General features: G+C 36.0%; 4 protein-coding genes across 13 annotated transcripts; 3 read left to right on the top strand and 1 right to left on the bottom strand.

Moving 5' to 3' along the window:
* The first annotated feature begins 1,068 nt into the window (after nucleotides 1-1,068).
* Nucleotides 1,069-6,130, top strand: LOC100118170 (glyceraldehyde 3-phosphate dehydrogenase). 3 transcript variants are annotated; one of them, XM_001607424.6, is made up of 6 exons: nucleotides 1,069-1,211; nucleotides 3,732-3,827; nucleotides 4,079-4,318; nucleotides 4,403-4,657; nucleotides 4,743-5,209; nucleotides 5,534-6,130. In XM_001607424.6, exons 2-5 carry the CDS (start codon nucleotides 3,750-3,752, stop codon nucleotides 5,172-5,174), a joined length of 1,005 nt encoding a protein of 334 aa, XP_001607474.1. In that variant the 5' UTR covers nucleotides 1,069-1,211; nucleotides 3,732-3,749; the 3' UTR covers nucleotides 5,175-5,209; nucleotides 5,534-6,130. The 3 variants fall into 3 exon arrangements, with proteins under 3 accessions (XP_001607474.1, XP_016837397.1, XP_032452763.1); XM_016981908.3 differs by having other exon boundaries at nucleotides 1,138-1,215; XM_032596872.1 differs by lacking the exon at nucleotides 1,069-1,211 and adding an exon at nucleotides 1,639-1,721.
* A 119-nt stretch (nucleotides 6,131-6,249) lies between these two features.
* Nucleotides 6,250-13,012, bottom strand: LOC100122724 (ralBP1-associated Eps domain-containing protein 2). Of its 2 annotated transcripts, none has more exons than XM_016981909.3 (7): nucleotides 12,346-13,012; nucleotides 10,773-11,253; nucleotides 10,207-10,657; nucleotides 9,415-9,920; nucleotides 8,980-9,020; nucleotides 8,530-8,737; nucleotides 6,250-8,447 (listed from the first exon to the last, which is right to left on the bottom strand). In XM_016981909.3, the coding sequence occupies exons 1-7, from the start codon at nucleotides 12,520-12,522 to the stop codon at nucleotides 8,260-8,262; spliced, it is 2,052 nt and encodes a 683-aa protein (XP_016837398.1). In that variant the 5' UTR covers nucleotides 12,523-13,012; the 3' UTR covers nucleotides 6,250-8,259. The 2 variants fall into 2 exon arrangements, with proteins under 2 accessions (XP_016837398.1, XP_031780761.1); XM_031924901.2 differs by having other exon boundaries at nucleotides 8,980-9,044; nucleotides 12,346-12,795.
* LOC100122735 (cysteine desulfurase, mitochondrial) lies at nucleotides 12,102-15,875 on the top strand. 5 transcript variants are annotated; one of them, XM_032596868.1, is made up of 4 exons: nucleotides 13,121-13,540; nucleotides 13,633-13,903; nucleotides 14,118-15,109; nucleotides 15,197-15,875. In XM_032596868.1, the coding sequence occupies exons 3-4, from the start codon at nucleotides 14,250-14,252 to the stop codon at nucleotides 15,690-15,692; spliced, it is 1,356 nt and encodes a 451-aa protein (XP_032452759.1). In that variant the 5' UTR covers nucleotides 13,121-13,540; nucleotides 13,633-13,903; nucleotides 14,118-14,249; the 3' UTR covers nucleotides 15,693-15,875. The 5 variants fall into 5 exon arrangements, with proteins under 5 accessions (XP_031780762.1, XP_032452761.1, XP_032452759.1 ...); XM_008219613.4 differs by lacking the exon at nucleotides 13,121-13,540 and adding an exon at nucleotides 13,987-14,039 and having other exon boundaries at nucleotides 13,702-13,903; XM_031924902.2 differs by lacking the exons at nucleotides 13,121-13,540; nucleotides 13,633-13,903 and adding an exon at nucleotides 12,102-12,277.
* Nucleotides 15,876-16,143: 268 nt separating this feature from the next.
* On the top strand, nucleotides 16,144-21,006 carry LOC100679569 (F-box/LRR-repeat protein fbxl-1). 3 transcript variants are annotated; one of them, XM_008219620.4, is made up of 8 exons: nucleotides 16,144-16,453; nucleotides 16,804-17,041; nucleotides 17,563-17,675; nucleotides 17,755-17,882; nucleotides 17,976-18,229; nucleotides 18,301-18,818; nucleotides 18,911-19,187; nucleotides 19,273-21,006. In XM_008219620.4, the coding sequence occupies exons 2-8, from the start codon at nucleotides 16,972-16,974 to the stop codon at nucleotides 19,830-19,832; spliced, it is 1,920 nt and encodes a 639-aa protein (XP_008217842.1). In that variant the 5' UTR covers nucleotides 16,144-16,453; nucleotides 16,804-16,971; the 3' UTR covers nucleotides 19,833-21,006. The 3 variants fall into 3 exon arrangements, with proteins under 3 accessions (XP_008217842.1, XP_008217843.1, XP_032452758.1); XM_008219621.4 differs by lacking the exon at nucleotides 16,144-16,453 and adding an exon at nucleotides 16,474-16,673; XM_032596867.1 differs by lacking the exons at nucleotides 16,144-16,453; nucleotides 16,804-17,041 and adding an exon at nucleotides 17,171-17,355.
* The last annotated feature ends 1,170 nt before the right edge of the window (nucleotides 21,007-22,176 follow it).

The following is a 22,176-nucleotide window of genomic DNA, read 5'->3' as shown; positions in this document are numbered from 1 at the left end:
TTCTCTCCATACCTATTTCTATCTACATACACTTGATATACAATATACTACTTAAAACATAATTTTAAGCATTTATTATTTACTTATTAAAGATGATATATGTATATAACTATATGTGAGACAACGTATTGATAAAAAATAAATGTTTTTATAAATTACAGTTGAGTAGAAACAAGTTATTTCTTGAATTATAATTCCTATTAGATTTTTTAAATAAAAAACATACTAGCTGTGAGTAGGAATAAGAAGTAACCACATATTAGAACACCCCAGCAAATACATAACTTATTTCTAACACACTTGTATAAAATAACGTTCGCCACATGGCGAAATGCACTATTTCAGGTTCGCATGAACACGAAAATTAAACGAAGTTTTCTGCAAGAAATTGATAGGTACGGATTATTAGTATAATGGTACAAATTCACCGTGGCAAGCTGCTGTGCATCTGTCATTCGTTTTTCAACTAATAACATTTTACTCGTTTACATGTCGTCCTCTATTCTTTAATGTAAAATTTGTGACATTATTTTTACGAATACCAATAAGTTTTCTAAATGAAAATGATATTTCTATTGAAAAAATTATTACTGCATGTTACTTTCGATAAATAGATTCGATAAATTACAAAAATGTCATCATATCAAAACGAAATAGTCTCAATCAATTTCCTTCTAAAGCAGCGCAACAACCTGTAACATTTTCTGCGCGTTGAATCAGCCGATGGGCTATATACCTATATGTAGCAAGCATTTGTCTATAAGTCAGGTCAGGCTAATGAGCAAATAAGTAAAGAGAACTTGCATATTTTTTTATTATAAAGAAAACAAATGGCATGAACTATAAACTTTTTAGTTTTATTAAAATGTTGAGATTAAAAAAATTGATCTATTCTGAACAAAAAATGGTCTTATCTTGCAACTACCTATTCTACTGAACAGCTATCTATTCGTTATCTCTTCAGCCTCTAGTCATTCACATTATATTGCACGACAAATTCTATCTAATCCTACAAAGGTTTCAATTTAAAAATTCGCGCCATCCCGTGTAGTTTCCGCGAAACATATATCGCGAGGCGCGGCCGTCGCATTGGCAAATCTGCGCGCGCACCCGACAATCGTGTCCCCCCGCCGCGCTTATATCGCCGCTTTGTGCCCTTCAAATGACACTGCTTCTGTGGTGAGCATAGTGAACGGTTCTACTTCGTCTCCGTAAGTACGAAAAAGAATTTATTTCAAACTAAAACTCCATCCCTCGTTTTCCAATTTAGCCGTCGATCTCTAGCCTCGAGCTAAGCCGAAGCGTCGTCAATTTGCGCGAGAATATCGCGAGGTAATATCGTGCGAAAATTCAAGATTTCATTTTCGCTGTTCGAGGGGGCAAAATGCCGGCGTCCGTTTCGCGACTTGCTACGTGCGCAAAATATGGCCGAGGTTTTTTCGGGCAGCTCCTCTCGAATTTACCTATTCGACAATAAGCATACGGACTCACCCGAATTAACCGTCTCATCGATAATCCACGTCAGGCGTAATATTTCCTCTCGTCTCGTTCGATCGGAATTTTCTCGAAGGTCATTTCACGGCGCATGTGCAAATCGTGGATCTCCTCTCAGCTCCTCCCTCTCTCTCGTCGCCTCCGCGTTCGCCTATTGTTATCGTTTCTTCCGTAAAATCAGCGGTTTTCCCGAAAACCGGCTGCCTCCCCGATTTCGTATAGGTTAGGTGCGTACAAGCTTGCGATAGCCGAGCGACAATTTTTCGATCAGGGCCGCGACTTGACCGTGACGAGGTCAAAATGCCGACGAGAGAGAGAAACGAAAAGAAATAGATCGTTGCGTGCAGCTCTAGAAATGAGATAGACTCAAAGTGACGTAATAGCCGTGTAGTGCACGCGTCGTCGTGTGTGTGTATATATATATATACACACTACTTATATACGTGCACTCCGCTGCGTCTCGCGGCCTCGGAATATTCTGCGCGCTTTGCACGGGAAAGAGCGAGATAGAGAGACGAAAGGGTACGGCCGTGGATCGATCCGTGCCCGAAACATGGCGACGTTTCTGTTGGCACGTATAGCCGGGAATCATATTCTTACCTTGAGAGATGTCAGTTTTGCACCTGCATTTTGCACTTTAAATCTTTTTTCTGTAGAGTATTTATCGTTGATAGCTGTAGTACTTCGATTTCGTGTTTATCGCCCGGTTTTATTTTCGGAGCAATTCACTGTAGGCACAGCATACTTGCACTTGTAATTTTTGTTATTTTCGCCGATGCGCTGTGTAGATATGATTGTAAATTATCTCATTGGCTTCGAAATCTCATTTTCAGAGCAATTGAATTTCGTCATGTTTGTTAATAATATGTAGAGACTTGAAGAATTGAGAGAAATTTCAATTCAGACGACATGAAGTTCGGCTAAATAGATTTTCATAGAGGAGTATTACTTATAGCGTAATGTCGGGTCAAGAGCGTTTAAAAAGCTGACGGCAACCTTGAAATTTAGCACAATCAACTTGAATATAAGTATATTGAGCAGACCCAGAAAGTATACTCTAAACAATATAGATTCTTATTTGAAATTTTCTATTTAGCGCACAATGTTTTTTTCTTCTTATTCAAAATTAAATGATCAAAAAACGCGCAAATCATTTAATTTAAACTCTTACATTGTGCAAAAGGAATAAGTACTTTCGTGGTTCAGCTAAGTAGAACGAGGAGTATAACGTTCGAGGTCTGGATTATTGACCGCGTTCTCGAACACGGCCAAGTTGGAGACGAGCCCCCCGCACCGTATCGCACTATTTCAAGGTCGGACGCGTCCCCTCCCTTCGTAACCTTGATTGACCTCTAACGTCGGATCACAGTCTAACAGAGTAATTCTGGGATTCAGTATAGAGCTTGAACTGCTGGCGAAGCAAATTTTTTTATCCTAATCTAACTGTGTATCTATATTTTGTATAATAACATTTAATTAAGACTAGCCGACTTTTAAGTGCTACACACATTATATAAACATTAGTAGAAAAGGTGCGCGTTTGGTTAGACAAGCCGGACGGACTAACACGTTTGATGTCTATTGTGCATCTGGACGTTTAAAATTTGAAAAGAATTCTGATTTATCTTTGCCTCGCTTTGCAATAAAAAAATGCCCTTGTAAACCGATATCCATACATTTCATGCGCTATACCTACTTTATGAAATTTTTCAAGATAAGGCAATATCTTCTCATTATACTTACTTTTTTATCCCGAATTCGTGCATAAGTTCAGAATCCGTTATTCTTTGTAATTTTACGCTTTTGTTTTCTTGTGTGAATGACGGCGATGATAACAATTGAAAAATTCACGTCGAAAATAAACTTGATTTAACGAACAATGTTTTATCGCCAGACAATGGAGTTTCTTAGAAAACATAAAGTTAAATGTTTTTGATATGGGTATGAATGAAGCATCGTTAATCAAAGCATAATTTTAAATGCTTGTTTACTTATTAACTATTATCACTAGGGGGCAATGTATTTCGCATGAACTTGTTTTCGCGGATTTTGTGTACCAATCTATATTCTAGGAAAATAAACTGATAACGAAAAAATTGCATCATACCAACCCAGATTATACTTGATCGAGCACGACACTGCATTTAATTCATTTCCCTCATACACATTTAAAAATACTTATTGAAAAAAACGTTTCAAAAAATAGTTACTTAAAATATACATTTTTCCGCTTTCAGGTCTAACAAACAAACAATATGAGTAAAATCGGAATCAACGGATTCGGCCGCATCGGTCGCCTGGTCCTGAGGGCTTCCATCGAGCGCGGAGGACAGGTAATTTGTACACATTATGAAATAATCTAAAAATCTTCGTAAGGTTGTGCAACTTTGCATAACCCGATTTCCTGGTTAACGTCAATGCAATTTTGATATTTTTTTAAAGTCGGTTTAAAAGGCAAAAAACAGGCTACATTTAATTCAATTTGTGGAATAAACAAGAAAAAAAATAAACCTAAATTAAAATTTAACAAAGGAAATTTTTATAAAAGTGAAATAACAATATTGTATTTCCAATTTTGTCGCAGGTTGTAGCTGTCAACGACCCGTTCATCGGTCTGGACTACATGGTCTACATGTTCAAGTATGACTCTACCCACGGTAGATTCAAGGGAGAGGTCAAGGCCGAGGATGGTCACCTCGTCGTCAACGGCAACAAAATCGCCGTCTTCAGCGAGCGCGACCCCAAGGCTATTCCATGGGGCAAGGCTGGCGCTGAATACGTCGTCGAATCCACTGGTGTCTTCACCACCATCGAGAAGGCCTCCGTAAGTTTTCTCCTTTACTTAGCTCTAAATTAACTTGCGCAGGAAGATCTTGGCAAAGAATCTTCTATATTCGCAATTTTGCAGGCTCACTTGGAGGGTGGTGCCAAAAAGGTCATCATCTCCGCCCCATCGGCTGATGCACCTATGTACGTCTGCGGTGTGAACCTTGACACTTACGACCCAAGCCACAAGGTCGTCTCCAACGCCTCGTGCACGACCAACTGCCTTGCTCCCCTTGCCAAGGTTATCCACGACAACTTCGAAATCGTTGAGGGTCTCATGACCACCGTTCACGCTACCACCGCCACCCAGAAGACAGTCGACGGACCGTCTGGAAAGGTTTGTTGACCTTTCGATACCTTCAAATCTATTGGTAGACAATACTTGAAAATGACACTAAAGCAAAAACTCATTCTTTAACCAGCTGTGGCGTGATGGACGTGGTGCCGCACAGAACATCATCCCCGCCGCCACTGGTGCCGCTAAGGCTGTCGGCAAGGTCATTCCCGCCTTGAACGGCAAGCTCACTGGTATGGCCTTCCGTGTGCCAGTCGCCAACGTCTCGGTCGTCGATCTTACCGTTCGTCTTGGCAAGCCCGCGACCTACGACCAGATCAAGGCCAAGGTAAAGGAAGCCGCTGCCCCCGGTGGATCTCTCCACGGAATCCTGGGATACACCGAGGACGACGTTGTCTCGTCGGACTTCATCGGTGACAACCACTCCAGCATCTTTGATGCCCAGGCTGGTATCCCATTGAATGATAAGTTTGTCAAGCTTATCTCGTGGTACGACAACGAGTTCGGCTACTCGTCCCGTGTCATCGACCTCATCAAGTACATGCAGTCCAAGGATTAAACAGACTGGCTGCGTGGAGACTTAGAGGAGGCGTGGTAAGTTGTAATTCTTACTTTAAACAATACAATATTTAACTTTGCTAAAAATATTTAATGGCGTCAGTAACGTTTTAAAAACATTTATCCGTGCACTAGGCGTATTGACATTTACTTTTGTCATTGAATTTCTAAATGACGGGCTTCGATTAATGCGCTAGATCAAATCAGAAGGTTAATTAGCCCGATTTAGTCCTTTTAGCTAATTTGGGTCAGTCACCTATCTACAAATGCACAATAAATTCGAACCAGGACTATATATAAACAACATACAGAAAATTTTCAAAGCATTAATCAAAACAAACTTTTGCTTATCATTTACAGCTGAATTTTCGAACAAGGGTTGGAAGGAAGAGTCTTGGCAGTAAATACAATATTCATTCAACGTAGAGCTCTTCCCAACATCCCCGACGACGACGACGACGGCCGTTTTTTATTGAACGGGACGCGCAAGTCGAAGTTGTTCGAGATTCATGAAGGCAGCATACAGAATAAAAAAAAAGATTCAATCTAAAAAAATATATAAGTAGCAGTGTTACAGTGTTGTCGAATCACGGAAATGAGGAAAGTGGCACTATATACACAATTCGGATTTAGAGGCAGGCTCTCTAGGATGCTCACTTTACTCGCTATAGAAACGTATGTTGTAACTTTTAATGCTCACGCCTGATGAAAAAATCTTATCCTTCCATTTCCGTTTCGACATGTTTAAAAATGAGTATCCAAAGTATGTAAAGGTGACATCGTTCAATCGATATTCGCCTGCATTCATTCGTCAAAAATAATGTTTGAAACATAAATTATTCGATGTACTCAAAGAACAAAAACCTCTTGAGATGTTTTTTTGTGATTTTAATTCTCGTCAATTTTATTTTTCATTATTACGTTAACTTCAATAAACGTTGTTATCGTCATAATAAATTGTGTAGACATATCTTTTCTTTCCAATTTCCTTCAAGATCAAACACTTTATTTGAAAAAAACTAAATTCTCAAAAAATGCAATCTTATTTAATAATGGAAAATGAATATTAACCAGTATTTAATTTTAACTTATTTTATTTCTATAAGTCCTCCGATTTTAATTATTGTTAACTATAGTTTCGTAAAATGATAAATGACATTCTATTCTCTCATAACATTTATTCATATTTTAATTCTATAGCATTTTGACTTAAAGTTATTTGTGTCATAGAGTGCGTTGAATGACTACTAATATTAATATATTGTCTCAATTTTTTATAATTACAAATTTTTTTAAATTATAATTCTCGCGACTAATAACGAAGATTAGGTATATAATACGAATTAACAATATATGTGTTATTATCAAAATCGCTATTTAACAGTCTCATTAAATACTTTCAGGAAAATTAAGAAACCAATATTTCGATTTTACTTTTTTGTTGTAATGGGCATCAACTTTTTATATATAATACAAATGTATTTATATAAATACAAAAAGGCGACTTGTTTCCATAGGTATTGAACATTTTTAAGCTTGAATACTAAAACGATTCTAACAAATTGATTAATTATAAAATATCGCATCGTAGTTATGGCACAGACTTGAATATATATATATATATATATATATATATATATGTATAATGGATAATTTAAAACGCACATAATTATATTCTTTTCTGTAACATTGCTAATTGATCGCATTTTTCTGCCTATAATTATAATAAAATGATTCAATAAATGATCCAATGTCGGTACAACCAGCCGACAAGGCAGTTGCAATTAGATTTATTTCAGGATTTTGTATAGTCACTTTTGTCATTCTTATTTTAATATCCTCGTCGGTGATCGCTGACGTCTACGTCAAGAATTCGAAATCATGTATATTTACAACAGCGAAAAGAACAAAAAGGTAAACTTAACATGTAAGCACTTAATTCCAACGCATGTATCTCATTTTTTCTTACGAGCTACAGTTAAGATCAACTTTAAACCTTTGCACGACGAAGATTTGATTATGTAGCATTAATTACGAAAATATGATTTTTTGTTTTGTTTCTGCAGCATTGACTGTGAAGTTCTTTAACCGAACTTCACAAAGCATTGAATACCTTATATAAATTTACAACAATATTTTGAAGACTCTGTGACTTTAACAAACAGTAAATGTAGATTTATACGTTTTAATTTTTCTGATATGCAGCTTTATGCAATCTCTTTAATAATAAAGATTCTTATTTTTTTAGTGCCCTCGGAAGAATTGTTTTATTTATTCAAATATTGTTATGGATTATCATTCATTATATATTGTGATAGTGTCGATGACCCAAAAAAGAGATTACGATATTTTTTTTCTGAGAGTTGCAAGTAATAGTATAAGAAAGATTAACGAGCATATAAATATTATTATACAAGGACGACTAGTATCCGAGTTTTAATAATCGATGATCAAAGATGATGTGAGAATGAAAAAATGTGCGATGTTCGCGATTTATAATAAATGAAATAGAATAAAGAAAGAAATAATCAAATTGATATTTTGTGATTTGAAACGTACCGTTGAAGTTATTTTCTCTTTAAGAATTCATTTTACTCCAAATAAAGTATAGACAAATAATTTAATCATAATTATATGTTAAAACAACTACAGATTCCTCGCAATGGTAATTTAAATTTGATTTTAAAAATAAATAAGGAAACACATTTTTGTTCTAATACCAATAATTACTGATTCTCAATAAACTATATTAAATTTTGTTAGTAATCAACAAAATGTAAACTCCCCCGGATTTTATTTTAACATATTACGAAAAAATGGTTAGTCAAACAATAGAAAAAATGATAATCCTGCAAAGTCGACGAAAAATAAAATGTTATACTAAAATTGTTTATGTACCATTTTTTTTTGCTTTCATCAAGCAAAAGCGTTATCTAAATTCTAAAAGAATATCACTTTTTGTATTGTAACTTAAATCACGCATCATAGTTTTATGTCTGATAATTTCGAATGGTACGTTTCAATCGTCCATTGCACGCGAGTGCAGTACCTCAGTACTTGATAACAAGACAGGACAAAGAGTGGGATCATGTTAAAAGTAAAAGCTTTGCCCTGAGGTTTATTCGTTCCTGAAGGGCACCCGCTAGTTCACGAGTCAATTCTTCACAGACTTGCCGCAGCTCCGCATTCTTTTCACGCAACTCCTGTAACGTCAGTTTTTTGCTAATTTCATCCGTCTCGTCTTTTGTCATCTCTTCTTGTCCACTTCCCCTTCCTTAAAAAGATAAAAGAGCATGGATTAATTTGATGAAAACGTTCGATGCGTAATGGGGACTTTTTTTAATTATTGAACTTACTATTACTAGGTTTTTTATAAATATGGAATGCACCGTAAACTCCAGTAAATTGTTGCGAGGGAGGAACATTGTTTTCTACAGTCTGACTCTCTTCTGTTCGTGGGGCGAATTGCGAAAAATCGGCAATGAAACCTGGTTCGTCGTTGTGTATCCTTGGGCCTTCGCCTTCACTCTTTTGACCGACTAATTTTCTCGTTGTACTCGTTGTCTATAAATATTCCAACAATCAATAATATAACTCTCTTATAAAAGAAAAAATAATTTTAAGTGTTATTTGATTTTTTATCAATATTAAATTTAAATTAATTGAATGCTTGAACAATAAACATGAATTTATAGTGATAATATAAAATCTCACAGAGTTACACAGGAGAATACACATGTATACGTAGGTATACATTAAGAAGTATAGAGGCCAGCAATAACAGCGTAAAAATAATTTAAACTTACGATTCCTGGTGATACGCGTGGCGGTACAGTAGGCGGAGCTCCTAGAAAAGTTTGTCCATTTTTTCCTATCATTCGAAATATACATAATTTTAATGCAAAAAAATAAAGAAAACAAAAGTGCGCCAAGGCCCTATAGAACTCGGACAATCCATCGATATTAGAGACTCATTAAGATTTTTAGCAAATGAAGAATAATTTTAGTTTATTGGTAATTCATCTACTGACAGAGCAAAATTAAATAGCCGAATTACCACTGAAAGATAAACAAGCTTTTGTTATTTGAAAACTAATCAATGGGTCCTTTAAAATTTGCATTATTTTAATTTCGATTAATAATATTATCTATTCAGTTCAAAATTTTTAAGAAAAAAATGCTTAAAAGAACTAAAAAACTAGTAATAATGAAAATTAAATCAATTCGATCAGTTAACCAACCTAGTTTGTTTAGATCAAGACTGGAGCTCCTGGTGTGGGTCCTATAGGGTCTAGGCGGTGGCGGTGGTGGCGGCTCCTTTTTCGGCGTCGCTATCACAGTCTCGTCTGGCAGTGGCAGTCCCCCCGGTTTTTTGGCTAAGGGCCTTTGCACCAATCCAGAAGTGAGCGATAAATCATCGTCACCAAGGATCGGTACCACACCGTTGTTGCCGTTCGCATTGGAAGCCAAAATAGCAGCCTCGGGCGTCAGTCTAAGAGGCACTGGGTGGAGAATCTTCGGATCGCGCTCCAGAGCCGCTTTCTGAAAATCAAAGTTCACAGGCTTGGGGCCTGGACTAGTTAGCGAACCACCGTTGCTGCCCCCGCTGCCGCTGTTGCCGCCACCATTGTTGTTTCCAGCACTCGTGCCTGTTGGCGAGTCCACGAACTTCGTCCACTCTTTGCTTTTGTCCTTGCCACCGACGTTGTGGGCTGAGTGCACAGCTGCTGCGGCTGCCGCGGCGGCTCTGTACATATTTATAAAATATTAATTTTTTATTCGTATAACTACTTACACAATTTGTTACTGACGAATAACATTCCATCATCAAAATATTTTATTTGTCATATGTCATATTTAAATAACTATATTCTATTCCAATAATAGAACAACTTATTCATTCTGATAGAAAGAATACACTTTTTCTTGGGCAAATATCTATATGATAACTGGGACGTGACGATTAGATTTTTTTGCATTCACAATAATGTGCATTATATGAAAATTCCTAAATAGATATCGAAAAATCTCACCTTGCGGTTGGACTACCTCTGGGTGCAGGCACTGGCGGAACAACTGCTGGCTGTGGTGGTGGCGGTGCCTGTTGCACCGGTGGCGGGACTTGCGGAGCCACAATCGGCACTGTAGATGTCTGAGGAGTGACGATAAGCATGGCCAATGAGGGCGGCAGAACGTCGGGCAAGGGTACGTGATTTCGACGCAATACTGCCAGGTGCATAGCCACATAAAACTCCTGGAGGCTCAAGGCGCTGTCGCGAGTCACGTCAGCTAACTGCCATATGCGGCGAAGTTCTTCCACCGGCAACCGTGACTTCTCAAAGAATTTGCGTGCCAATGAGCCAGCCAGCAGACCTTCAGGATTCGGTTGAAGTTGAGCGAATTGAGCCGCGTAGTACTCGCGTTGCTCCTCGCTGATCGTCCAGACTTGCTCAGGCGGAAAACTCTCGCCGTCTTCGCCTTCACCTGTATCAAATATTGTAACCGTTATTTTAAAGGTTTATCAAATTGCATTTATGTTTCTGAATAATAAAATGTGAACTTGTTATATTTTTAATTATGAACTAATTTTTTTAATTACCATCATCACTGCTATGACGTTCCGAACTTTCTTCCTCAGTACCCAATAATTGTCTTTGTTCCTCAGAAACAAGTAGACTTTGCCATCCCCCAGTTACTGAATCCAGATTGGCTTCACCACCTAATGCACCATCATTTCTCTCTTGAATCACACTATTGGTTGGTGTTGGTGAGTCTGTACTACCACCTTCAGTCTCTCTCGGTGATTCCGCCTCACTTTCACTTTCAGTTGTACTTTCAGGCATATGGCCAGATCTGATCTTCGAACTTTTTTTAGAGAAGCGCTTTTTATTTCCCTCCTCTTCATCTCCCGTTGAAGAAGGCCATGTAAATTTTGGCAGAGCAAGTTCGTCCACAGAAGCACAAATTAAATCCTTGTGAACTTCGAGGCCAGCTTGATGTGCTGCTACCAGTTTTAATGCAGCATAAAACTGCTTTCTGTTGAGTGTATTACTTTTAGCACCACCGCAAATATCTAGTATCTACAAAGTACAAATATAATTATATTTTTGTAATAATATAATAAATCATAAATATTATTTATGCATAAACTGAAAAACTGGGTGTGTAAATTCACTCCTGTTATGTTACAAAATGATAATTTAATATGCAAAAAATACATAAGATGAATCAATGATGAATCATTCTTCCAGCAGATATCAATTTTTTTTATATAAATATTTTTTTCTGATTTCATTCTCATACCACATAAAGTTAACGATGACATGACTAATCATCATCATTTAATTATGTGCATTATCAATGTACTGATTATTTGGCTTTGAATATGTACAAATAAAATCTGCATAACAACTGATTACAATAATAGAACATATTGATCAAGTACTGCAGTTGGAGTGATCAGGAAGAATTCCAGGTCTGCAATGAAGACTTCTCGATTATGAAATTGCAGATACCTATATTGCATTATAGCACTGTGCAAACATAAGACCAAGCTATGCGTCAGTGCATGAAAAAAAAACATACTGTAAATAATAAGAAAGGGCAACAAATATGATGATGAAGATAAAATTCTCCATGCTCCAAAAATCATAAACTTTGAGACAGCTATAAATTGCAGATTATAATTTTTGGAAGTAAAAATCAATTAAATGGGCTTAATCATAAGATTCATCAAAAAAATTTAGTAGTCCGTTAGTAAGTTAATTATACACAGAAACCAAACCTTATTCCAAGAACCCATTCAAAGGCAGACTAATTTGAAGTAATTACAGCTGCAGTGTTTAGTTTAAAAAGATTCAATTTAAATGTAGCTTGGCCTAACATAATTTCCTGTCTACTTTTTGCTTGAACTTCAATGAGTCAGTGCCACCAACATTTTCTCTATACCTACTTACATAAAAGGCTAAGCAGCGAATCCAGTAAAACTACAGTATATAACTTTAACATAACTGTACTCACATATACGCCCTGCAGAGATAATCAACACAAGGCGTATAGTGAAAACAGAGCAACAAAACTCAGCAAGCAGATTAGATAAACCAGGTAAACAGAACAGGGAGAGCAAGACAGAGAATGAAAGAGTGAGAGAAAAGGTATAGATGTTTCTGTACCTGGAGGGTAACCTCGGAGGGTAGATTAGCAGACCTAAGGAGCTTGCCAACTTTGGCCGTGGGCACGAGGTCGGTGTCGGCGTTCTCGCAGCAGTAGATGAATATATCGCCGTAGTATCTGTGCTCGGGCGTCGTCAGCTGCAGGCTCGACAAAGCCATCGTTTCCCAATCGCCCATCGCCCTCGTCGCCTACCTTCCGCACACCTGCTGTGCAGCACCGGCTCCGGGTAGCCGATTATTCCGTCCTCCTTGCTCTTTATTTCTCTAATCTTATCCAAGAGTCCTGCTCGCTCTCCGGCACTCACTACTCCATTTGCAGAGTCGCACTTCGCCAGCGTAACCTCCAGCTGATGCACCTGACGACACGATCTAGCTTTGGATATATATACACTCACACACACACACACACGGCTTTCACCTCACTCGTCGTCGCGGAAGAGCAATTCAGACAGCGACGATTCCGACGAACCGCCCTCGGAGCATCGCCATTATGTTAGTACGGTATCCTCTGCTGCTGATGGCTATACTTATATTTTGCCCGCGCTCGAGTGAGAGAAACACCTTTTTGATTATCTGCTGGCCGGCCGCGTATGTGTGTTGCGGGGTGAGCTCCGCAAACGTTATATATATATATATATATGTGTGTGTGTGTGTATATATATATTACGCCTGTGTGGGTTCGCGGAACCGTGTTTTTTTTTTATTTTTTGACATATGGCACTTTGCGGCAGCTGCAGCAAGTCAACGACGGCGGCTCTGTAGTCCCGGTTGCCGTCGTTGACGTCGTACCGGTCGACTCGGTTTGTTGCGTTCTCAAGTCGCCTTGTTAAGTATCCATCAACGCCACGAAGTACGTGTAAAAGTAAACGGAGTGGTAAAGTTAGGAACCCTGAGTAGGTTGTCGTTAACAAGGCGAATTGACCTGCATTCGCGTTTTCGCGGCTGCGACGTAACTCGCGGTTCGAATATTGTTTGATGACGGTCATTCCGAGAAACTTTTATCGCTCCGTTCTGCTTCGATAATCTTAATATAAGTAATATATAATTTGAGAGTTTGTTTTCGATAATTTTTGTAACGAACGAAGTTCCAAATAGTTATTTGAAATAAATACTCATAAAAGTGTGTTACCTACGACAAACGCAACAAGTTGAGCTATATAATCACGTGCTCATATGTCATATCCACTACCTATATGTAATTATAACAATATTTCGGTATTCGTTTATAAGTATTTATTTAATATGTATTTTTGCAAAACAAGTACTTAATTTTTCCAATTTATTTAGGTACTTCTTTAACACAAAATCCGAAAGCTTTTCGAAGTAAAGAGTAGTAGAGAAAATGTGTGACAGTCACAACGTCAGGTTTAGTAAGTTGCTTATTGCACAGTTTTTGCAGACAATTATGAAATAAACTACATGCAGTATATATATATATATATATACATATATGTATAAGCGGCTGCTGTCGGCACATGTAGGTATAATACCTAAGTATAATCTAGCTGATACAGTTCGTGGGACAAAATACACACATTGCGGGATCGCAAACGTTTAGGTTAGAGTGTGTTTATACTTTTTGATATTTTTGATGCGTTTTTTAACTTATCACTAATACTTCAATCGTATGATATGATATAGCGAGACTACGGCTTATTATACTTGATTGCAGTTGTGCGGATGTTGCCATTGTGGTTAATGTTACTCTTGACAGTAAATTAGTTTCCACTTTAATTAGCATAACTTTAATTGATTTCTTTTCTTTTCTGTAGGATCCACCTAGTCTATTGAAAACGAGATAAACTGTTCGACAAATAAGAAGATGATATACTAGATTGGTGCTCTGTTCCAAGTTTATTGGATTATTTTTCAAGTACTGAGATTATTACAGTTTGCTTTTTAAAATGTTGCGCTCAGCAAGGATATTTGCATCAAAGCACTTGAGACCAAAGAAAGGACAAACATTTCATACAACAGGAGCTCAGCAGAGTGTCGAGGTATCGCTGAGCCATCAAGATGCGGAAAAAGTACAAGCAGCACCGCCTTCTCTTGGAAGAGCACTATATCTGGATGCCCAAGCAACAACACCCATGGACCCAAGAGTTCTGGATAAAATGATGCCCTACTTAACATCCTACCAAGGAAATCCTCATTCCAGGACTCACATGTATGGATGGGAATCAGAGGCAGCTGTAGATCATGCAAGGCAGCAAGTGGCAGACTTGATTGGTGCAAATCCCAAAGAAATTATCTTCACCTCTGGAGCTACTGAATGTAATAACATAGCAATCAAGGGAGTTGGAAAATTTTACAAAGAGAAAAAGAATCACATTATTACAACGCAAACAGAGCACAAATGCGTATTAGATTCCTGCAGATACTTACAAGGAGAAGGATTTAAAGTTACCTATTTACCAGTGCAGCCTAATGGTCTTATAGATCTCGAAGAACTGGAAGCATCGATGACACCAGAAACTTCTTTAGTTTCAATAATGACAGTCAATAATGAAATAGGAGTGAGACAACCTGTAGAAGAAATTGGTTCCCTCTGCAGAAAGAAAAAAATTTTTTTCCACACTGATGCAGCACAAGCAGTAGGCAAAATTCCTATAGATGTTAACAAAATGAACATTGATCTCATGTCTATTAGTGGACACAAAATTTATGGTCCAAAAGGAATAGGAGCTATGTACATCAGAAGGAGGCCAAGAGTACGTTTAGAACCAATACAGAGTGGAGGTGGACAAGAAAGGGGAATGAGAAGGTAAATATTTTCTTCTAAATTTAAAAGTATGCAATAAAGTAAAATATAAATAATGTTTGATTGAATAAAAATAACGTTTGTTTGTAGTGGTACAGTACCAGCCCCACTGGCAGTTGGGCTAGGAGCAGCTTGTGAACTAGCAAACAATGAAATGTCATATGACCATGAATATATCACAAAACTCAGTAATAGGCTGATCGATGGCATCATGTCTCAATTAACCCATGTAGTACGAAATGGTGATCCAGTTGCATGGTATCCAGGATGTGTAAATTTATCTTTTGCATATGTCGAGGGAGAATCTTTGCTCATGGCCCTGAAGGACATTGCTTTGAGCAGTGGCTCAGCCTGCACTAGTGCTAGTTTGGAGCCAAGTTATGTTTTAAGAGCTATTGGAGCCTCTGAAGATTTGGCGCATTCAAGTATAAGATTTGGAATTGGTAGATTTTCAACACAAGAAGAAATCGACTACACCATTGAAAATACCGTGAAGCATACCATACGATTGAGAGAAATGAGTCCATTGTGGGAGATGGTTTGTGATGGAATCGACTTGAAGACGATAAAATGGACGCAACATTGAATTGCTAACTTGGTAATTGAGTTAAGAAAGACTGTTTATCATTGTTACAACATTAAATAAAAATTTTTAGTTTTACACATGTAAATATATTATATAATATCATCACAGCCTTGTTTGTTTACACTACGCTTTTTAACTATAATGTATGTACAGTAATTAAATAAATTTCTAGAATAAATAGAACAGCATTTCCCAATTTGATTCCGAATTATCAAGGCAAAACTTAAACTTCCCAAGTACGATTCGATTAATTTATGTTAAAAGAATAATGAATATTCCTCCGTTGCGCTTCTTCAACAAAGACTCGGGAGAATATGATGAATAAGCGCACCGATTTGCTAATTTCCCGAAAAATTTGACATTTAAATCGACCTCGCCTATGCACTGACATCTACCGGTTCAAGGCCGAATTTTTCAAAGATTAAAGGAGCACCAAACACGCGTGCAGTTGCAGATATCAGTCAATGTGTATACTCCACATTTCTAGACGGCTTTGTATACATATAGCTATAGGACCCGCCGCATCTGCGCCCAGCGTATAATAAGTAGTCGGAGACTCTGCCTCTGCGAGAGGAGAGAGAGAGAAAGCTATTCGTATGTGTACCCTATACTCTGCTGAGTCTGCTCTCTGATGCTCGGATTGGATTTGGAACGAAGCCAGTGTCGTTTCGCCGTTACGAAAATGATGTTTATACGTTACCCGGAGGAGTAGATTAAATATCCGCAGCTGGGATCATCGAAATTGCACAAGTGAAGCGAAGGTAAAGCCATCATTTAGCCTCTCTCTGACTGACTTTCCCCGTCCAAACTTGGCTCTCGCTCTCTTCTCTTTTTCCTCTTGTAACGTTTAGGTTTGCGTTTGTCAAAAAAAAAGCAGCGACACACAGTGCGCACGTTGTACGCGGTGCGTGTGTCTTTCTTTTCTTTCTTTGTTGCGCGACTTGAATCTATTACAACGCCGCGGCGTGCATTTGCTCTTTGGTGCGTGCGTGTGTGTGTGTATATATATATGCATATATATCTGAGCGAAGCCACGAAATTATGCATAATTCGCGCATGGATTGAATAGGATAATGGGATAATACATCTTCCGTGTTGCTTTTTCATTCAGTTTTCCTCGTCCGATCGTCTTGGCATATTCACCCGCTGGCAGGGCTAGGCTGGAGGCATTCGCGTGCGGGCACCCGACGCGGACAGCGATAATAGCGATAATAATTGGCAGCTGGACAACCGTACTTCTACACCGAGGGAGAACGAGTCGAGTATTGCATTTGGAAAGATGGAAGACGACCGCATCGGGGAAGGGCTTCGCAACATTTTGCATAGGCTCTGGACCATCAACATGAACGGTTGGTTGGATGCTTTTTTGACTTAGTGTGTTTTTATTCTACCTGTATAGATATAACGTAGATTATAGTGTTTTGTCTATAATATACTTTTCTCATTAAATGTGAAGATAGTTCTTATGCGCTTAGTTTCAAATTTTTTCATTATTTCGTAAAATTGTATATTTCCTTGAATATATTGTTGTACTAAGCAGTACAGAATAATATATCACAAAGCAATAGTCTCATGATTCGCACACAGGGATTCAAAATCAGTTCCATAATTAGTTACAAGAATTCTTCACTTATGTTTGTATAATCTCTTAAATTTATACAAGGTTAGTTCGCCACATGCTTTCTTATGCAAATAAGATAAGAATAACAATGTAGCTAGTGATTCAATTAATAAATATCAAATTAATATGATTTTTGAATATTTTACGAGTCATTGAACTTGTATAAAAAAAATGTTCTTAATCAATTATCATAAAAATGAGTACTTTTTATGTATGCTTGTATTATATTTATTACCATTTCATTTTCAGATTTATCACTCTCAGATGATTCTTGCATAGAAGATTCTGTAGATAACATCAAATCTGTTACTGTTGATGGTGTACCAATACGAAAGCTCTTCATTGGCAATATCGCACAAAGGGTAAGTTAGTCATGTAATTTAAAAACTAAATATTTATAAATTATCTACGTGCGTTAATTTTTATTTTGTTACATTTTAGACAACGCACAAAGATTTGGAGAAATTATTTTCTAATTATGGACAATTGGATAGTTGCTACTTGAAAAGAAATACTGGTAAAAGCAACTATGCTTTTGTAACCTTTCACAGTATTGATGATGCTCTCAAGTATGCATACAAAATATTTTTATTGCATGAATATACAGATATGTATAAGTATCAAAAATTATTTGTTTCTAATTAAATTTTCTTTAAATCTAGAGCATCAAAAGATGGTCTTAGAAAAAGAATACATCTTCACAATCGAGACCTAAGAGTAATGCCAGCTGACTCTTGGCATCAACCAGACAGTATTGAAAATCAAAATAAAAAATCACAAAAAAATTCAGATGGTAAAGAAATGTCCACGGATTACATACTAAATGAAGATGCTGAAATACACAAATTAAATGATGATTGTCTGATGCACGTATTCTCATTTCTTCCTATAGCAGACAGAGTCAAAGTAGAAAGAGGTATGACGCAACCTAATTTTACCGTAGCATTTATGGATTAATATTCATCAGGTTTAACATCTAATGTATAGTTTGCAGACGATGGCTAAATGTAAGCCAAGAATCGTGGCGAACTTTTAAAAAATTAAATTTAACCCAAACTACCTGGGGATTTCAGTGTAAAACTTATGGCCTACGAGAAATTGACACACCTACGTTACGAAAAGTTCTGCTGCGTTGCGGTCAGTTTCTTACACATATCGACTTTTCTACATTTGCAGAGAAACTAAGTTCAAGTACTCTGACTGTTGTCGGCAGAAATTGCCCGAATTTACAGTGCATCGATGTTACTGCACTAAACGTTTCACCTGCGGGAATAAAATCCCTAACAGATAACTGCAGTAATATTATGGAATTCAGTCTCGGTCATTGTTCGAGCTCATGTGATAATGACTTGTCACATTTATTCTCCAAAAATAAGAAACTTCGATACCTTAAACTTGTACATAATTCAATCACTGGTAAATGTTTACTAAGTTTACCAGTGGAATCTATAGAAACGATTATTTTAGAAGAATGCACGAATGTATCTCCGTGCCATTTTTCTAACGTAAGTTACTAAAAATATTTTAATTTTTTATAATATAATGACTTATTAAAATTAATTTCATTTTGAATACACTTCTTCTACTATTTTAATAGGTTGTTCCAACATTTGAAAAATTACATACACTCTCGCTTGAAAAATGTGTTAGTTTCAATGATCAGGCTGTGAAAGCAATTAGCTTATGTTCTAAAAGTTTGAAAGTTTTACGCCTCTGTGATTATTATCCAATGATAAAATTAAATACTATGCCACAACTTGCAGAATTAGTTAATCTTGAGAGCTTGGATGTTTCTCAAAATGTTTTAGTACAGGATAAGTTTTTAACTGTTATTGGAACACAATGTAAACTGTTAACAAGTGTAAATATCAGTTGTATGTATACACTTATTATTAAAAATTATTGTACTTCATTATAGTTAACGTTATGGCTTATTTAAAATTTTTTGTATTTTTGCAGCCTGCCATTCAGTCACAAATGAAGGTTTAGCTGCTATTACATCTTTACCAAAGCTCCAACATCTCTTCATTAACTACCTCGGGAAAATCACTGATGAAGTACTCGCGGACATGCCAAATTTGCGTACAATGGAATGTCGAGGTTGTCCGAACTTAAAGGATCAAGGACTCTCTACTCTTATTGAAGAATCGCAACATATCGAGCTTCTTGACCTCTCGGGTTGCAATCACATTTCGAACGAGCTCATTGAAGTCGCTATTAAATCGACAATCAATCGCACAAACAACGTTATACTCAAGATGTTCGTGGGCGATACAAGCGTCCAACACAGCAAAATAACAAAAGTATCACCATTCCTGCAAGTGCTCAATGTCGATCTCTCAGAGCCTTACTTACGTCCGGACTTCGATCATGATGAATACGATTTCTTTCCAGACGACTACGATATGGATGAACTAGATGATATCGATGATTATGATCCCTTTCTCGCTACTGACGATGAATACGACGATGATTGTGATATTTATTTTGGACAAAATATCAATGATGATAATTTTTGAATAGAATTTTAAAGTAAGAAAAACTGAAAAAAGTTAAAGAAAAAATTGCCCTGGATGAAATATTTCTTTTACTTAAACGTGAGACTAAAGACTTGTAGAGAGATAGAAGCATTTTTCAACTTTACTTAAGATTGATATACAACATAAAAGAGTCATATTATCGCTAAAAAATAATCGGTAATTAATAATAATCTCATGCTTTGCTATATAGTTTTCATATTTGAATTTTTCATGCGATTTATAATGTAATATTTTATTTGTTTATAACTTTTACAAACTTTGTCAAGTCACCAATATATTTTTCCTTACATACACAATTCTTTCACGTAGATTTAATAATGTGATTAAATCTTATTTTCGATTAACAAATTGTTGTGCATTAATCACACTTTTTTCCTATATAAATAATGCTTCAACAAACGAAAAAAATTATTAATTTTGACAAAACAAAATGTAATATTTTTAGTATGGTTTTCTATCCAGGGATTGAACAACGAAGACATGAAACTTGTTCAGCTGCGATAATCTAACATTACCGATTATAAATGAAACATTTTGAAGTTCCAAGTCCATCAAATATCCAGTTAATGGATAACTCATAAATTAAAACTAAACAGCATCTATATTTGATTCTCATCTGAAAGAACGTAGATTAATATAGTAAAACTAAATTACAAATTACTCTTATTTTTGATATACGGTTTTTTCATAAGATTTATACAACATTCAGCAGAGTTAAATGGTTTCATTTTTTGTTTATTAATTTCATGAAAATAAAAACATTTTCTTAAGTTTGTATGCTCGTGTAATGTAAATAGTTCATTTAACATGATTTTTATAGAATTTTGGAGACCTTCTTTATTGCTGTTACTGAGAAGTTAACGAATGTATGCGGGTATTTAAGAATATATTAAGCCAAAAACATGAAATTATAATGATTATTTCAAAACAGCGTAATATGTTTTTTTAATTATCATTGTTAAATTTGTGATGCATATTGAAAGAAAATGTAAACCATTAAACGATTTATTAATATAAAGTATCAACTGTACATGTAAGAAACTCAACTTTTTCACGTTTCAAATTTATCGAAAGTATAAGAATCTGAACATTATGATGATCATGCGACTCATTTACGCAATAAAACTATATGAGTAAAAAGTGAAGAATAAAATAATGTTTCTATTACTTCTTTATTTCTGAATGAAAGAAAACAAACTGCAGTTAAAAAAATGTTTTTCCCGCCTCGGACTGCCTAGCAATATAAAATTGGGTATATCTATAAATGCTTTACGCCCGCTTCATAGGTACAAAAAATACAAAAATCATGCGTATTTTACATAACGAAAAGAACTTTTATTCATAAAACACATAGACAATACTTGATCGACGCAACCTCCATAGGATGGTCGTACATCTAGGAATGTGCATGCTTTTCAATAAGTGCCATAGGATTGATGGTGATTTTTAACTCTCGGTTCTCTCTACATATAGTATCTATGTGTTTCTGAGAAAAATCATGTATCTAAAATTTGACTTATTGAATTTGCTTTGAACAAGTTAGTAATCTTTTCTTATTCATTAAAAAAAAACTAAAGTTGTGCAAACACATTTAATAAAATGATATTGATGTTCAAATGCATATATTTTCCCAGGTATTCTTTAAATTTAGCACCTTTATCGTCATTAAAATATAAAAATTACACTTGTAACGCTTGAGAGTTAAAAATTTGAGAGGATGATATCTTTATGGTTTGTTTTGGGTATTTACTTCGCAAGAGGCACATCAGCGGGGATTAGATCACATTGCATCAGAGTCGATTACAAATTATCCTCGACCTTTGTGTCTTGTAGTGATAACGTTATTTTTGAGACACGTTTTAGTAAATTTCATTATTTTCTGTATACATATCGCGTACAATAAGATAAGATAATCTCTCAAACGTAATTGATGTACTTATTGTATATCCATTATTAGTACACTAAAAGTAGCTTGAAAGAAAATATAGCAGAAAAAAATGAAGTTTATTTCGGTGAAAAAGTTTTAAAATGTAATATGTTATTATACAAATATTATTAAAAAAAATACATGTATTTGAATTTGTATAGATTTAGCATTGCATTTTAAAAATATATTTCAGTCATAATCAAACGTAACTCATGAAAATAGTCTTATTTAATTGGATATTATATTACAAAATATTTAATTTTTATGTAACAGAGTATAACAGTGAATTGAATGACATACATTTTAACACTTCTACAAAAAACTTTTAGAACCTACAAATGGGCTAATTATAAAAACAGTAAATATTTTTTACATGTATAAAATTTAAATTCTGAA

Source organism: Nasonia vitripennis, chromosome 2, assembly GCF_009193385.2.
Source record: "Nasonia vitripennis strain AsymCx chromosome 2, Nvit_psr_1.1, whole genome shotgun sequence".
Classification (NCBI taxonomy): domain Eukaryota; kingdom Metazoa; phylum Arthropoda; class Insecta; order Hymenoptera; family Pteromalidae; genus Nasonia; species Nasonia vitripennis.
This window is presented reverse-complemented; position numbering and strand designations above follow the sequence as displayed.